The sequence below is a fragment of the Osmerus mordax genome, chromosome 2 (genome assembly GCF_038355195.1).
Source record: "Osmerus mordax isolate fOsmMor3 chromosome 2, fOsmMor3.pri, whole genome shotgun sequence".
Taxonomy (NCBI): domain Eukaryota; kingdom Metazoa; phylum Chordata; class Actinopteri; order Osmeriformes; family Osmeridae; genus Osmerus; species Osmerus mordax.
The window spans coordinates 4,488,019-4,503,615 of NC_090051.1; the positions used below are offsets into that span (position 1 = coordinate 4,488,019).

A 15,597-nucleotide genomic window follows, 5' to 3' on the forward strand; every position below is an offset into this window, starting at 1 on the left:
CTAGTAGAAGTAAGTAAGAAGGTTACACAATATGTAAAATAAAAGTAGAGAAAAATACAGTGTAACAGTGCAATGACAACAATGGTACATGAGAAATACATTCAGCACATACATGTACATTACCTTGTGTTGGGATACACCATCAATGGGATATTTTAGGACTCACCCATGCACCCTACATGTAGCAGTATTTTATGTCCTCTAGCATGATGACCTCATACCATGTGGAAGGACAGGGAATTCAGACCCTTGACACAGTTTGGATTTGAAAGAAGTGAAAGGAGGAGGGGTGTTGCTAGATGTGGTCATACTGTAAACCTTTAGAACCCTCATGAGAAGTTCAAAGAAATGTATAGGCCTGTGTGTAATGTGTAAGCCTCTGTATGTTACCAAGTTGTTCTTCTAGAGATTGGGAGTAGTCAGGTATATGAAAACAGCAGGTGGTGCTGTTCACCTTACACATACCCCCCTCATGAGCATAGATCATTGCCAATCCCAGATGTTTCTGTATAACAGAAATGATGAGCTTTTGTGTGTATTAAGACTCCTCTCTTGGAGTCAATAGGTTACTTGTTGTACTCTATCTATCTATAGATATATTCATATATAGCCACTTTTCTTGTTCTTGTTAATTTCAGGGTATTTAAATCACCCTGTAACCAACCCATGTCATTCCTTTGACCACCAAGTGCGAGCCTTGCATGGTTTACGGTAATGATCCAAACTTGCATCAATAAACTCAGTCTACCCTTTTTCAGTTGTGTCTGCATTTCCATGGCCACCGATTGAAATCATTGCAACAGTAACCATCTCTCTATTCTCCCAAGGGATTGTTTTACACTACTACTGTCACTTTCATGATTACGATCTATACACATTACATCACCACATTACTTCTTGTGTTTTCCTTAACATTCTCACATTCAATTCCATTCTCTCTGTATACAGTTTTATACTTATTGTCTACATATATGCTTCAGATTACTTGCTTCATATTTCAACATCAATAATCATAGGGGGGGACTGTGGAATTGTTCTTGTTTTGTCATTGAAATCTGGTAGGATCTGATTAGTGAACTCATAGAAAGAGCCGTTCAGATGTGTCAGCATGGAGGCTTGCAGAAGGTAGAGTGTGTGAGTCTGTAGCAGGGAGCAGGTGTACTGACATTTGAACCCACATGTCAGATTGTCCTACCAGGATTTATGGCTCATGCGCACACCAAGGTCAGGGTTACAGTTAGTTTAACGCTTCGGTAGGAAAATCCGACATGGTAGGATAAATCGACAGAACACCTGGCCTTCTGATAAGCACAGGGCCAGTAATTCATTACAGTTTGGATACGTATTTCCACAAGGCACCATTTATACAGGGCCCTGTTTCTTTACCAAACACCGTTTTCACACAGTTATAAGTCTGTTATGAGTAAAGAATAGAGACAGAGAGAAAGAGAGAGAGAGGGAGAGAGAAAGAGAGATGTTACAAGTCTGAGACTTGTAACATCATTGACATTGCTGGCAACTGCATCAATAAAGTCCTTTCTCCATAACATGTAATCCTCAACTCTTTATTAAAGAAAGACAATGAAAGATTCTAAGTAACATCCTTAAAAAACATTACAATCATGGTGGTGTCTGTAAAACAAATAAAAGTATAGAAAATACTAACAATCACCTCCCTAAAAGTTACTGTAAGAACACAGTATAGCTGCTTATGCTAAATGGTGCAGTAAGGTTGCACAGCGTGTTACATATCCATGTTCCCAGTGTACACAGACTTGACCTGCTGTTGAATGTTTGCATTTAGATGAGATTTACTTAAAAGAATGATAAATTCAACATGAGATGAAATTGTTATGAACAGCATAATAATCTTGCGCCATGTAGGCAAGATGAGCAGGGAAATTAGGTCCTTTGATACTTGTTTAGATTTGAAAAGTGTGAAGGAGGGATATATCGAATGCTGCCATAGGGTATAGTAAGGCTGAATAAGATTTTATCATTGGTCAGGTATTGCTTCTCTACCAGGTTTTATCAACTTTGTACAGTGGTACTAAAATTACTATTCTCCCCAAAACCTAATTGCGTACTCTTTACATTAAAGACTTTTTCTTTTTTGTATTTATCATACAGAAACTCAAAATTCGGTTTCTAATCTGCTTCAGTTTCAGACCATAAACAAGCGGGTTTAGAATTGGAGCAATAACTAAAAATTGTACTGCCATGAAATTCTGAAAGTTTTGTGATGTGTCTGCAGAACCATATCTACTGTACAGAACACCAAACAACAGAGCAACTGCTACATTCATCAAGGAGAGTAAATGTGGCATGCAGGTCTGCATAAACTTTCCCCTGTCCTCAATAGACGTCAAACATGTCCTGATAAGATATGCATATGAACATATAATTAATTGTATATGTATAACATAGAAAAATATGTTAATATACCCTAATATATTGTTTGCTGTAATTGAAGAGCAAGATAGTTTAATCGCACAGTAACACAGTAAAGTAAGAGAGAAGAACGTGGCTCTGTGTTCCATCATCTCATCAAAGCCAGAAAGAGTAAACCATGTCACTGTTGATGCATTGTCACTAAAGGTCATTTGATTTCTGTGAAGAAAGTTCTGTTCTCTTTTTCTGTGTGTTGCTAATCTGAAGAGTTGTGTGGAGCACTTGAGAAGACTGAATAGGATGTACTGGAGCAGCAACAAGTCAGGTTAATCTGCTATATTGTTGACTGCAGCATCAGTGATGCCCATGAGAAGGGATCCTACATCATGATGATGAGGATGATGGCAGTACGTGAACAGAACTCCTGTATGTTACCAAGTTGTTCTTCTAGAGATTGGGAGTAGTCAGGTATATCATCAGGACTACAACTCCTGTGGATTTATTTCCCACTTTTCTGCTTCCAGCGGCGGAATTAGTGGGAATTATAGTCAAAGCCACCCTCGGCTTTGTCCTAGCAGCGAAGCGCCGTAGGAGAGGCAAACGAGCCGGTGCTCCGGTGCGACTCCGTCGGCGTGGGGCACGCACAGCGTTACCGGGGATATTTCTCTCCAACGTGCGTTCACTGAGCAACAAACTGGATGAACTTCAGCTACTGGTGTGGAAAAACAGAGACTTTCATTCATCTTCCGTTTTGTGCTTTACGGAGACATGGCTGAGTGAACTGATCCCAGACTCTGCGCTACAGCTAGCAGGTTTCAAACTGCTGAGAGCGGATCGTGACCCTGTGCTCTCTGGCAAAACGAAAGGTGGTGGTATTTGTTTTTACATTAACAGTGGCTGGTGTGAAGATGTGACAGTGATTCTGCAGCACTGTTCTCCTGATCTGGAATCATTTTTTATTAACTGTAGATCTTTTTACTCGCCACGAGAGTTTGCATCATTCATTCTGGTTGGCGTCTACATGCCTCCGCAGGCTAGCGTCAACGAGGCACAACGTGTGCTCGCCAGCCAGATACTGAGTGTGGAGCATAAAAATCCGGATTCCTTGGTTATTGTGCTAGGCGACATTAACAAAGGCAATCTCACTCAAGAACTCCCAAAATATAGACAATTCACCAAATGCCCTACCAGAGAAGGAAACACCTTGGATCACTGCTACTCTACAATCAGCAAAGCATACCATGCGGTCCCCCGAGCAGCACTGGGTCACTCTGACCACGCCATGGTCCACCTGATTCCTGCATACAGGCAGAAGCTAAAGCGCTGTAAGCCTGACAAAACAGTGGACCAGTGAAGCTATGGAGGATCTGCGGGCGTGCTTGGACTGCACTGACTGGGATATGTTCACGACTGCTACCAATAGTCTGGATGAGCTCACAGAGGCTGTGACATCATACATCAGCTTCTGTGAGGACTGCTGTATACCAACACGCACCAGGGTAAGCTACAACAACGACAAACCCTGGTTTACAGCTAAACTCAGAAGGTTGAGGTCAGAGAAAGAGGCCGCGTTTAGGAGTGGGGACAAAGACAGTTTCAAGGAGTCGAAGAATAGGTTTAGCAAGGCGGTGAGGGAGGCTAAACGACTGTACTCAGAGAGGCTAAAACACCAATTCTCTGCAAACGACTCTGCTTCTGTCTGGAGAGGGCTCAGGCAAATTACCAACTACAAGCCCAGAGCCCCCCACTCCACTAACGACTCCCGCCTGGCCAACGACCTGAATGAGTTCTACTGCAGATTTGAAAGACAATTGGACAGTCTTGAACTACCCCTTCCCACCCAGGAGGCCTCCCACCTCCCCCCTCTACAGTGACGACTCTCTCCATTCAGGAGGGTGAAGTTAACAGACTTTTCAAGAGGCAGAATCCCCGCAAAGCAGCTGGGCCGGACTCTGTCTCTCCAGCCACCCTCAAGCACTGCGCTGACCAGCTGTCTCCGGTGTTTACCTACATCTTTAACACCTCCCTTGAGACATGCCATGTGCCAGCCTGTCTCAAGTCCTCCACCATCATCCCTGTGCCCAAAATGCCAAGGCCAACAGGACATAATGACTACAGACCCGTTGCCCTGACCTCTGTGGTAATGAAGTCTTTCGAGCGCCTGGTGCTGGCACACCTTAAATCCATCACTGACCCTCTACTGGACCCCTGCAGTTTGCCTACAGATCCAACAGGACGATGCAGTTAACATGGCCCTCCACTTCACCCTACAGCACCTGGACTCCCCAGCATCCTATGCCAGGATCCTGTTTGTGGACTTCAGCTCTGCCTTCAATACCATCATCCCCGCCCTGCTTCAGGACAAGCTCTCCCAGCTGAACGTGCCTGATTCCACCTGCAGGTGGATCACAGACTTCCTGTCTGACAGGAAGCAGTGCGTTAAGCTGGGAACACAAGTCTCTGACTCCCGGTCCATCAGCACCGGATCACCTCAGGGCTGCGTCCTTTCTCCTCTGCTCTTCTCCCTGTACACCAACAGTTGCACCTCCAGTCATCCGTCCGTCAAACTCCTGAAGTTTGCGGACGACACCACCCTTATTGGGCTCATCTCTGGTGGAGACGAGTCTGATTATAGGTGGGAAGCGGCCAGCCTGGTGACCTGGTGCAGCCAGAACAACTTAGAGCTCAATGCTCTTAAGACAGTGGAGATGGTTGTGGACTTTAGGAGGAACACAGCCCCACTCACCCCCATCACCCTGTGTGACTCCCCAGTCGACACTGTGGAGTCCTTCCGCTTCCTGGGCACTATCCTCTCCCAGGACCTCAAGTGGGAACTGAACATCAGCTCCCTCATCAAGAAAGCACAACAGAGGATGTACTTCCTTCGGCAGCTGAAGAAGTTCAACCTGCCAAAGACAATGATGGTGCACTTCTACTCAGCCATCATTGAGTCCATCCTCACCTCCTCCATCACCGTCTGGTACGCTGCTGCCACTGCCAAAGACAAGAGCAGACTGCAGCGTATCATCCGTACTGCTGAGAAGGTGATTGGCTGCAATCTGCCTACCATCGAGGACCTGCACACCTCGAGGACCCTGAGGCGAGCGAGGAAGATTGTGGCCGACTCCTCCCACCCTGGACACTCCCTGTTTCAGTCACTCCCCTCCGGCAGAAGGCTGCGGTCTATCAGGACCAATACCTCACGCCACAAAAACAGTTTCTTCCCTTCCGCTGTTGGCCTCTTCAACAAGGCCAAGGGACCACACTGACTCAAATGACTTCTTGCTTAAAACACTCTGCCTTTTGCACTGCATTACAACATGGTATCTTGTACATTTGTATTTTTTGTAATATTTGTATTTTTGTATTTTTATATTGTAATTTACGGCAACTTATATTTCATTGTATATTTAATTCTATTCTAATCCCACTTAGTACTGATAGTTTATGTACCCTTAGTATAGTTAGTCCACATATTTAAATTTTAGGTATATGTTTATTGTATGCACCTTCCTGCCAAAGCAAATTCCTTGTCTGTGCAAACTTTCATGGCGAATAAATCCCTTTCTGATTCTGATTCTGATTCTGATGAAAACAGCAGGTGGTGCTGTTCACCCTACACAGACCCCGCTCACTAGCATAATCATGTCCAATTCCAGATGTTTCAGTATAATCATCTCGCTATTCCACATAGGGATTGTTTAATACTATTACTGTCATTATCATGATTACAATATATACACACTACATTACCACATGACTTCTTATGTTTTTTTATGTTCTTTTTCCATTTTATTGTCTTTCATCCTGTTTGATTGCGTAATTTATACATGTTTTGGTTTGATTGCTTCACATTTCTATAATCATAGGGGGACTACAGGATTTGGCTTATTATGCATATTAAATCTGTTATTATCTATTTAGTGAGATCAGAGAAAGAGCAGCACCTAAAGATGGGTCGGTTTAAAATATGCTATTTCAATAGACAGTCTATGGCTAAACTCCTTAAACCAAAAACCATATTGTGACTATTCTGTATGTTACATCATTTACACTTAGTCATTTAGCAGACGCTTTTATCCAAAGCGACTTACAAGAGAGAGCTTTACCAAAAGTGCAAAGGTCAATGATCATAAACAACGCCCTAGCCCCAAAAACATTGCGGGTAGCCAAAACATGAAGCATACATTGTGAAAAAGTATAGCCCATCATTGGCTTAAGTCATAAAACGAACTTTGATTGCACAGGAACTGCTTTGTTATTGATTACAGTACTTTGCAAAAGTCTAAGCCACCCAATATTTTGGGTATTTGTTCTGTAGTATAAAAGTGCAATGTTGCGATTCTTTTTCTTCAGTCTTTTCATTAGATTATGTTTTCAAGCAATTTTGATTTACTTAATTATTATTATTTTTTTGCTTAAGGCATTTGCACAGTACTGTAGATTCAGCTAAACTGCGTGATTTCGTTATTCAAGGTACTGTAGTGTTGATGTATTTTATTACGTGAGATTTTGGTTGAATGAAGGCTAAAATGTAAGGAATAATGATTAAACATTAACAGCAACAATATGTTTAATTTACATCATGTGGCCTTGTTACATTAGTTGATTATCTTTTGAAAGAAACATCATTCTTACATTTGAGACAGTGTATGCTTTGAAATGTTCCATTGGAACAAACATACCGGTAGATTTCACCATTTATCAGAAATGCAGGCATTTGAGTTCTTTTTTTCTTTCACTTGTTATACAGAAACTCAAAATTCTGTTTCTAATCTGTTTCAGTTTAAAACCATAAAAAGTCCATGTTCATGCACAAGCTACACATGAGTATATACATGGGCTTCTTTAGTTTTTTTTTAATCAAATACTAAAATAAGAGCAAATTTAATTGTATAACACACAGTAACAGTAATGTAAGAGATGAGTGTTACTCTGTTTTCCATTATCTCATAAAACCCAGAAATAGTAAACAATTTAACTACTGATGCATTATTCATCATGTCAATGAAGCAAAAACATTTCATTCTAAATTCTACCACTGTGCTCCTTCCACGTAGCAGTTGGACACAGAGAGATACTGTCAGCAGATACTGTTCCTCAGGTTGGAAGGAACTTTAGATGAGAGCTTCTTACAGTTCACACAACATGTCATCGTTATTTATTGTCCAAAGGTAACGTTATGATCATATTCCTAGTGGATGAACATATGGGTCAGGTCCTTTGATACTGATGTGGATATGAGGGGGGTGGAGGGTTACTGAACGAGGTCATAGAGTAAACCTGTTGTATCCAGATACTGTACAAATCAGAGATCTAGAGAATTCGTTTTATTTATTACTTTCATTGTCCTGGATGAAAGCCATAAACAAATGGTGTACAATCAAAGCATTACATGAAAAATAAGAATATAAATCTTTGAAAGTGTTTTGAAAAAAGTATTAAAATAAGAGTTAGAACTTAGTCTGCCAAACCCTGCTCTGCTGCTAAGTAACTCTTCCTCCTTACCAACCAAGTATCACATTGAAAAAGACAAAAGAAAACATGTACATTCTTACTGCCTTCCATGTGCAGGAAGGCTCTGTTTTTGCCTTGAAATTGGTAATTATCGTAACATGCAGGCAACTATTCTAGGTGTCTGTAACAATCTCAATATCATGCCTCGAATTTGTGGCAGGTTTAAACCATAAACAAGTGGATTTAGTATAGGTGGAATTATTAAAAACTCAAGTGACAGAATCACAGTCACAACTGGATTCAGTTCATTATGTTTATATCGACTTAGAGATACTTCACAAAACAAAGCTATGGAATAGATAACACATGTAACAATATGAGGTAAACAGGTTTTTAAGGCTTTCCCACGGTATTCAGTGGAGCTTTTCTGACAAACAACTATAATTCTAAAGTAAGTATACAAAACAAAGCCCAGTGGTAAAAATACTGTTGTAATAGTAACAAGCAGTCCTGCAGCATTGTTTTGTGTGGTGTCCACACATGAAAGCTGGACTACAGGCCAGTTGACACAAAAAACCCTTGCTATTTCATTACCACATAACGGCAACCTAACAGATAGGTACAGTAAAGATCCAATGGAACAAATTGGATAGGCCCAGCCAAGACCCACTAAGAGAACAACTGTCTTTGAATTCATGATGCTGTTGTAATGTAACGGTTTACATATTGCAACATATCTGTCATAAGCCATGATGCCCAGAATGATGAGTTCATAGGATGCATACGTATAAACGACATAAATCTGTGTAAAACAAGCAGGACGGGAGATTAGATGCATGTCAGAGAGGAGATCCACCATGAGTCTAGGAAATAAACCAGTAGAGCCATAAAGAGAATTGATGGATAAACATGAAATAAAAACATACATGGGTTCGTGCAGTGTTCTCTCCAACAATACGATTACTATGATCATGATGTTTAGAGACAACATTAAAGCATACAGAAGGAAACATATAATAAAATAAAGATATCTGTACAATCCTAGGTCCTTAAAGAGGGTGAGGGTGAAATAGAATGGAGAAGTGTCATTTTCCATGTGACCTATTGGTGGTGTTGGAGCTACAGTAACTGAAAACAAAACAAAGATCAGTACAGTAGCAGTCACACAGTGGTGAATTTGCAGCAATTATTGTAAAATATATGAAGTACGAATGAAGTATATCCAGGTTTATGTGTAAATCTTTAGATGAAGAACATGTTAATGGGATCATTTAAATAATCATGAAAATAGTTAAACTGACAAGGTAATGAGTATTAATAATATAACTGATATCATTGATAATGAACATCAGGTATTTAGTATCCAGTCATTGACATGTTATTCTTCACTAGTTATATATGTACATTATACAGACCCCTCTGGTTCAGAATATCTGCTGCCTCAGCTGTTGCCTCCCTGCTCAGTGGAAGTGGGGTGAGGTGGAAGAGTTTTGATGCTGTTATAGGTTAGCATTGTGTTGTTGCAGAAAGACTCTTGACAGGGAATTGAGGGGTCTGTCCCAAGGTGCTACATGACATGAAGTAGGCGTCGCCTACTGGTTTAATGTCAAACCAGCCATCTTGATGACCTTTTCATCTGACTAAATAGAAATAGACTTCAAATCACCTCCACAGTCCACAGACATAAGGGTGGGGAATGCACCACAGAAATGACTGGAAGATTACCTGCAGTTTTCTACTTTTATTTATACATTGCAGTGCAAGTAAAAAAACGAGATGATAAAATCTGAGTTGATGACTATGATAACAAACACAATCTCATCATGTTTCATTAGGTACCTCGACTTGTGTTCATATTTCAATCAAAATGCTAAAAAAAGAGATGAAAACGATTTGCTAGAACCTACAATATACTGTAGTGTCATTCCACAAGGAAAGAGATAAGCATTATGGTGAAAGCAGTGTACAAACCAAGGGCCAGTCTCGGTCAACAGAGGGAGCTATAACAATAGAGCACAGGGGTAAGTCACAGATAAATATACCTTTATAATTATCATAAAATAATTAGTCTTATGTTTTTATACAACATACAAATAAAGGTGGTATATATGTATTTTTTTATATACAGTACAGAAGTCTTAGCCACAATTTAAAAAGACAACATTCATGTGAAAAAATCTTGGGTGGGAAAGACTTCTGCATATATTACTGTTTTATATATATTTATAAACTATTAGATATGTAGAGACTGAAGCAGGAAGATAAAAGTTACAATGTATTTTTGTAGACGATTTGGAACTGCTAAACTACCTAGATATGATCAATTACTTATTTGGAAATCCTCAAAATGCCTCAATATTCAAACCTGATTGTCAAGATCATATTTATGCCTAATTATTTGTATGAATGTTCCAGAACATTAGCAATATTATTAAAATAATAATATGTGCATTAGTGACTTAATGATGTGGAGTTTGAACAAGTACTTTTGAGAATGTCATGTGGTCTGAGAAATGTAGGTACCAAAGCTACTGAGAAGAATTACAGTACGGGTAATAATAATAATAATAACAATAAGACTTAATTTTTTTATAGCACATATCATACAGGAATTGCAGCTCAAAGTGCTTTACATCAAATCAATAAAAACAATATTATGAGTAATGAAAGTAATAAAATCCCTCTGAACACAGGCCACAGTCTTTGCAGTAATCCAGAACAATCTCAGGCCTTTTGCATAGCAGTCCAAAAGGCCATGTTGCTCAAGCCTTTTGATTACAAGCCGCAGTCTTTGCGCTATCTCGAGCCACAGTCTTTGCGGTATCTCGAGCCACAGTCTTTGCGGTATCTCGAGCCACAGTCTTTGCGGTATCTAGAGCCACAGTCTTTGCTGTATCTCGAGCCACAGTCTTTGCGGTATCTCGAGCCACAGTCTTTGCGGTATCTCGAGCCACAGTCTTTGCGGTATCTCGAGCCACAGTCTTTGCGGTATCTTGAGCCATAGTCATTGTGGTTTCCGAATATAAATAAAATGTAACAAAACACAGGTCGCAATCTTTGCGGGAATCCAAAACACAATCAATAAAAACATAATACAAGTCGAAACACAAGCCACAGTCTTTGCAGGAATCCCAAAAATCAATAAAAACAATAATACAACTAATAAAAGTAATAAAACCCTTCTGATATCAAATTAGTTAAATGCTTTGGTAAAAAGATAGGTTTTAAAATGTCTAGCGTGTTTGCTTCCCTAATATTTATGGGTACATTTACATTTAGTCATTTAGCAGACGCTCTTATCCAGAGCGACTTACAGTAAGTACAGGGACATTCCCCCCGAGGCAAGTAGGGTGAAGTGCCTTGCCCAAGGACACAACGTCATTTTGCACGGCTGGGAATCGAACTGGCAACCTTCAGATTACTAGCCCGATTCCCTAACCGCTCAGCCACCTGACTCCCTAGTCAGTCATAAGACTAGATGTCTTATGGCGGAGTCTAGAACGTCCGCACATGGGTGAGCGAGTTGACTGTAGCAAGATGGCCGCCATGTGCGGACATTCGACTCCGTTGTCCGGCAACGCAGACGAGACATCTAGCCTTTATATATATCTATGGTTATAATGTTGTTGTTAAGGCCGGTGTGGCATGTTGATGACATGCAGACAGCGACGGAGAGAAAAGTGTGGAGAAAGGAAATAAACGGAGATTGTTGTTAGCTCCAAGAGTTACCAGTTCTATGAGTTTTTGTCCAATACAAAGAGTATATTCAGGCCTTACACTTCGGATAGCCGGATGTAGTTCAGGGCCTTACGTTCGAAACTGATCTTCCAAAAAAGGTCTATACAGTACTGTGCAGAAGTCTTAGCCACAATTAAAAAAGACAACATTCATGTGAAAAAATCTTGATTGGGAAAGACTTCTGCATATACTACTGTATATATTTTATATATATTTCTAAACTGTTAGATATGTAGAGACTGAAACAGGAAGATAAAAGTTACAATGTATTTATATAGACGATTATGAACTGCTAAACTAGATATGATCAATTATTTATTTGGAAATACTCAAAATGTCTCAATATGTAAACCTGTTTGTCAAGATCAGGTTTATACCTGATAATTTGCATCAATGTTCAAGAAAATTGACAATGTTATTAAAATTAAAAGATGTGCATTAGTGACTGGATGATGTGGAGTTTGAACAAGTACTTTTGAGAATGTCAATTATGATCTGAGAAATGTAGGTACCAAAGCTACTGAGAAAAACGACAGTATGTGTACTGTACTATTTATCTATAATTCCAGAAATCTGTGTGTGTCCCCGACACCGTTCAGATGTGTCAGCATGGAGGCTTGCAGAAGGTAGAGTGTGTGAGTCTGTAGCAGGGTGCAGGTGTCCTGACATTTGAACCCACCTGTCAGATTGTACTACCAGGGCTTATGGCACATGCGCACACCAAGATCAGGGTTACGGTAAGTTTAGTGTTACGGTAGGAAATTCTGACAAGGTAGGATACATCGACAGAACACCTGGCCTTCTGATAAGCACAAGGCAAGTAATTCATTACAGTTTGGATACGTATTTCCACAAGGCACCATTTATACAGGGCCCTGTTTTTCAATGTTGACTCCATGGCTACAGCCTTGCATTAAGGCGTGTAGAGATATAGTGGACCCGGACTGAATCTGCTGGAGTGGTAGCATTTAGATGAGACCTAAGGGAGGGATGATAAACTCAACATGAGAAAGAAAATCTAATGAATAGCCATAATAGCCATGTGGATGAATTCAGTTCTTTTCATACTTGTTTGGGTTTGAAGAGTGAAATAGGAATATGCTGAATGCTGTCATACATTACAAGAGAGTCTATAGAATCTCCAACAAAACTGTACAGTCAGAACTAAATACATTTAGCTAATATACATATTTCACAGGTAGGCCTACTCTACCTGGGTTGTTAAACAGCGTCTATAGTCAAATTAATATTTTTACCAGAACCTACTTCAGTTATCTTTACATTAAAGACTTCTATCTTTCTTTTACTTTAATACCATAAATAATCGGATCTAGAATTGGTGGAAAAACTAAGAATTGTAGTACTGCCATCAAGTTTTATGATACATCTGTTGAACCATATCTACCGCAGAAAGCCTCAAAACACAGAGCAACTGTTAAATTAATCAAGGACGGTAAATGTGGTGTGCAGGCCTGCATAAACCTTCCCCTGTCCTCAATAGACTTTAAACATGACCTGATAAGATGTATGAAAATAGAACTAATATCCAGCAAAGAAAAGGATGTTAATATACCCTATAATAAGGCTGAACGATTTCAGAGAATAAGCTAATTGCCAGGCAGGTTTTGCACAATACTTGACACTGCGCAGCATCTCATAGCAACAGTGCCCGAGTTCCGCCCACAACGTTACTTGCGTTTCGCGTTTGATACTTGCGTTTCAGATCCTTAAAATAGGGGCCTTTAAATAAATCCTTCTTAGAGAAATGATAAACTCAACATGAGACGAAAATGTTCTGAACTGGAAAAATATCCTCATGCCATGTGGATGAACAGAAAATTCAAGTCTTTTGACACTTGTTTGGATAAAAAAAAAGATTGAAGGGGGTTATGCTGAATGCTATTATAAAGTAACTATGAAGAATATCCCACAGGACTGTTGATTCATAAATAAATAAATTTTACTCATGTATCAGGTTTAATTATTTTATTGGAAGATCCATCAGTAACATGAGTAATTCAAGTAAGTATTTATTTGAATTAGATTTCCTCATTGGTCAGAACTGAGAGTATTAAACAGGTATTACTCCTTTACCAGGTTGTCAGACAACAATGTTGTACTGCGGTACTTACATTACTGTTTTTTTTAGTTTTTTTTTTACTTTATTGGCCATGATGAACATTGCAGGCATTTATTTCTTCTTACTTATTAATTGGGTGTGCTCAAGCCTTCGGCGAGAGCACCTTTGTTCTCTCACATATATATTATTATTATTTTTATTTCTTTTTGCCCCCCTAAAACTCAGTCAATATTTGGCCTACATAGACAACGTAGGTGTCAAAAGTTTCGTCTTGGTAGCGATTGAGTTGCTTCTATTGGAATTTACGTTCCGTTGCATGGTTTAGGCTTAAGTTAAGTTTTTGTGGCGAAAAGTGAAGCTAACGGTGGCTAATTTGCTAGCCACAGTCACTGACGTTACTAACGTCACTGCGTCACTAACGTCACGAAAACACGCGTGACTACCTTTGGCAGAACATTCGTTTCGCATCTGTTAACTTGGGGGATAGCTAGGCTAACTATAGCTTTACTGCAAGGCAGCTGCAGAAACGCCACAAGAAAAGAGGCCAGGGTGATAACTATTTACTAATTTTACTTTGTGATATGACACACAATTGTGATGTGTAATGTACAATATAAGCTGATATTATTAAGGAAGTACATCTACTTTCGGAAACAGTAGTCTACTATTTCACTGAAGTATTAGCATCATGACATTAGCCTGTGTTGCCCGGGCAACACATACTACAGTGGTCTATGATGTATCTGTTTTCAATCGTTAAAATAAACATTCCTCACATATACATTTTCGTTGTAGGATTTATTCTGACATTAGTAAACGATTTGTTGGTGAAATTACCATTACCCGTGGTTTCAAACCAGTGTAGCTCACTGCAACGCTGTAGCCTACCCGAGACACTAGTGTGAGTAGCTAACAAAAACTCCTCAGCTGTTTAAGTCAAACTGCGACAGAACATGTTCGGCACTCCCCTTACTCAAAAGTCTTTCAATAGGGAAACTATCTGACTACTAACCTGAACTTCATTGCCACAGCCTAAACTTTGTCAATCTGTTCATGAAAATAATTAATTTCAGCCTAAACCGTACAACGGAACGTTAAATCCAATTCAACCAACGCAATCGCTACCGAGACGAATACAGCAGTAGTCTAGTACTGTACCGTAGTAGTAGAATTTACCGGGGCAGCTTCTCCACACAGGGCTATATCGCATTTTGCGTTGTTACTGACAATGATCGCTACCAGTGAGCTTTTTATGAATGAGCGATTTTCCACTAAATAAATGTCAAGCTTATTTACGTTTTTGGGGGCATATTTTCAGTTAGCAGATGGTACTGTTTGAATCGCGATTCTATCTTCTGCCGGTAACGTCGTAGAATAATCTTCAAAGGGGGTTCTTTATTAATGAATGAATGCAATATGAGTAGGCTAAATGCCTGAAAATATCACGAGAAGGGAAAACTTAAAAGGACGTTTAAGTCATAGAGATTAGGTCCATTTTTACACCGGTCTGCCAAATGTATTCGTTTTGATTCAGCTATGAGGCTGCCTCTTGCAGGGGAAATGAGAAGACATCATATTTCATTCTACACTTCACTCGTATTTTGAGTTGTAAATGAGCAGCAAAAAAAAGATGCTTTTAAATCTATGTAATATTTATGCATAATAAGTAGGCCCTATGCATTTTTATATTAAATATACAGGAATATCAGTTGTAAAAATTGCATTAAAATCCCTGTTCAACCGACGCAAGCAAGCACACCCTACAATTTCCCCAGAAATTGTACCCTCTCTAGTTCCTCTTACTTATTACTTACTTATTACTTCTCATTTTTATGGGGGTCTGCTTCCTCTTCATATAGCCTTCTATAGTATGTAGCAAAGGCCGGTACTTACATTACTATTCTCACCTATGGTTATCTTCACATTAAAGA

At 39.6% G+C, this 15,597-nt stretch overlaps 1 protein-coding gene across 1 annotated transcript; it reads right to left on the bottom strand.

Moving 5' to 3' along the window:
- Positions 1-7,996: 7,996 nt before the first annotated feature.
- On the bottom strand, positions 7,997-8,944 carry LOC136959903 (olfactory receptor 10J4-like). Its single transcript, XM_067254134.1, has one exon. It carries the CDS (start codon positions 8,942-8,944, stop codon positions 7,997-7,999), a length of 948 nt encoding a protein of 315 aa, XP_067110235.1.
- Between the last annotated feature and the right edge of the window lie 6,653 nt (positions 8,945-15,597).